This window comes from Rhagoletis zephyria, unplaced genomic scaffold (assembly GCF_001687245.7).
Source record: "Rhagoletis zephyria isolate East Lansing unplaced genomic scaffold, Rhagoletis_zephyria_1.1 Rzeph_scaffold_43592, whole genome shotgun sequence".
NCBI classification, from domain to species: domain Eukaryota; kingdom Metazoa; phylum Arthropoda; class Insecta; order Diptera; family Tephritidae; genus Rhagoletis; species Rhagoletis zephyria.
The window spans coordinates 1-2,524 of NW_016200647.1; the positions used below are offsets into that span (position 1 = coordinate 1).

General features: G+C 37.6%; 1 protein-coding gene across 1 annotated transcript; it reads right to left on the reverse strand.

Moving 5' to 3' along the window:
• Nucleotides 1–62: 62 nt before the first annotated feature.
• On the reverse strand, nucleotides 63–856 carry LOC108355225 (odorant receptor 67c-like; the record flags this gene model as incomplete). Its single annotated transcript, XM_017606393.1, has 1 exon — nucleotides 63–856. A coding segment is annotated over exon 1 (794 nt), but the record flags the coding sequence as incomplete, so codon positions are not given.
• Nucleotides 857–2,524: the final 1,668 nt, after the last annotated feature.

Genomic DNA, 2,524 nt, shown 5'->3' on the forward strand with positions numbered 1-2,524 from the left:
CAATAAATCCGAAGTTCCATCAGTCATTTAATTCCAAGCCTTGTCAATTCATTACCACTTACCCCAGTATGTCGAGGTGATATGTCACCAATGGTTCCAGTACTTCTATATCCTCGTCTGTGCCGCTTGGCTGAAATTCCTCAATATATCTGCCCAGATACTCAAAATGCATATTGACAACGTGTACGAGAGTTATTAGTAACAAATCGGCACCCAAAAACAAGAACGAGACACAATATGAGCCACAGCATTGCATTAAATATGAAAATAAGTAGAAAATTGGCTTCTTCTCGTCGTAATAATACCACATCATGAAGGGAAATCTATAATTGAATTCCTGCTCCTTATCCTTACGCCATATGTACTCCACAGTCGATGAGACGATCGGATGTAAATTGAACAGACTCGTCGTACCGAGATGCCAGATTGTCAAATATTTGTTGTAGGCAGTAATTTTCTGATAGTAAGGCACCAAGCGAAAGGCATGACGTTGCTCTGGCGTCTTCGGATGCCTTGCCATTAAGCCTTTAATTACGAATTCCAATTTATGTCGTCCGACCCACAATGTACCACCCTTCATGAAAGAATTTAGTGCAAATCCCCAATAGATGGTGAGCGCAGTGTAATCTAAAGCACTTTCCAAGTGGCCGAAGAAGAAAAACAGTATCATGGCAATAACATTAAACAATATAATCATGCAGAAATTGCGCAGGAGTATTTTTTGTTTTCGTGATGGTGGCTCATCTGGTGTCCATTTGAAAAGTTTCTCACCATTCAGACTTAGCAGAAATAGAGGTATTTTCACGAAATCCGCTATGGTAGGTGCTATTTCAGCCGATTCGAAAAGTGAAGGCATGGCCGCGAGCTGGCACGAAATCCATAAATGCTAAGCGGAATAGTTTTGAAGTGAAAATGTTTGTAAACAAAAGCTTGGTACCCTTTTTATAAGTATGCAACGCTGTACAAGGGCGGCGCTCAAAGAGGGGCGTGTGAAAAGCAATGTAAAGCTTTAAGGAAACTAAGCTTGATGTGCATAAAAGACAATGGATTTTTTTTTTTATTAAAGGCCATATGGCGGATGCCTAGCCGTAAAACTGCACTTGCGACTAGACAAAGCATCGACAGAGAGGAGACTCTAGGAGCCAAAATTCTTGTACTGATTATATGATGTATTAATCGATATATATACCTACGGCCTGGAGGGATCTAGCTGCGGATTTCTCGTTAGATATTGTGTGTCCATTACAAGCCTCCCCTGCTAAAGATGGTACTACACCTCTGAAAAATAAGCATGCAATTGCGATGGATATCTACTTGCTGGGAACCATTTTTATTTATTTATTTTTTTTCAAAATTAGAATAATTTCGCATTGCATGGAAAGTGCGACAGTTGTTTGTTTGCAAACAATTATTTCTCTAATGCAAGGAAATTAAGTAATTATATTCGTAATGTGACGAATTAAAAAATATTTCGTATTATAAAAAAATGATATATCTACGGGTAATATAATTGTTGGAATTTACAGATAGCCTTGGATTTGTAGGTATTTTCTTTGGAAATAAGCTACAGGGTTGCACCTGTGCTTAATTTTTGGTGTGTTAAATTTCCGTAATTCCGTTTTTAATTTTGATTTTCATGTATGAGTCGCCTATGCTCGCGCCTCGGTAGTTCATCCTCTGTTTCATATAAGGGCAACTCCGAATTGATCATAAATTGAGGCCAACTGTCTCGTACATACAGCCCACAACAAGTTGTGATCCGACTGTGGGAGACTTTTTTTGAATTCTTGCCTGGCTATCTGGGAGTTTGTTTACTTGCGTATTATTTCATGTACTACCTTACGCCTCCTTAATTGCTGGCAGTGATACTTACACTGAATATCCGCACTTTGTTTCAAAGGACAGTCTCTTTCATCGAGGTGCTTACCTTTGACTGTATTTATTTTTCTAAAAATCTTTTTTAATTAAATTAATTAAGTAACTAATACGCAGTGTGGATAAAAACTTAGCAATTGCATTTTCTTAAAAATTCAGATCTTTTATTTGAACTTAAGTATGTATTCAAATAAATCGACTAAAAGTTCTGAAATTTCAAGAAAAATCCATTGCTTAGGTTTTATTCATTACTTTGTCGAGGCAAGTTCCTTCACTATTCTTATTGAGTAAAGAAGAAAAAATAGAAAATGAGGATTTTGCAAAGCTTATTTTGCTCTATAGGTAGGCAGAAAGTCACCATAGGTTAGGCTAAGCAACTCTCCATAGAGAATGTAGAGAGCCCTGGTTCTGCTTAAAGGCCCATTGTGATACAACTGGCGTGACCTGCTATGTGCCCCATCTACTTTCGCGTTTAAAGGATTATCTATCTTCTCATTCACAGCAGAAACAAAATTTTTTGAATAGGTGATTGACAGATTGAACCTCAATCATAGCGGTTTCATTTGTCATTTTCTACAAAGGCTGCAAAACTCAAGGATACTTAATCCGCTGAGAAATCGTAAAAGAGATATTTCAGGGCAGTGAAAAA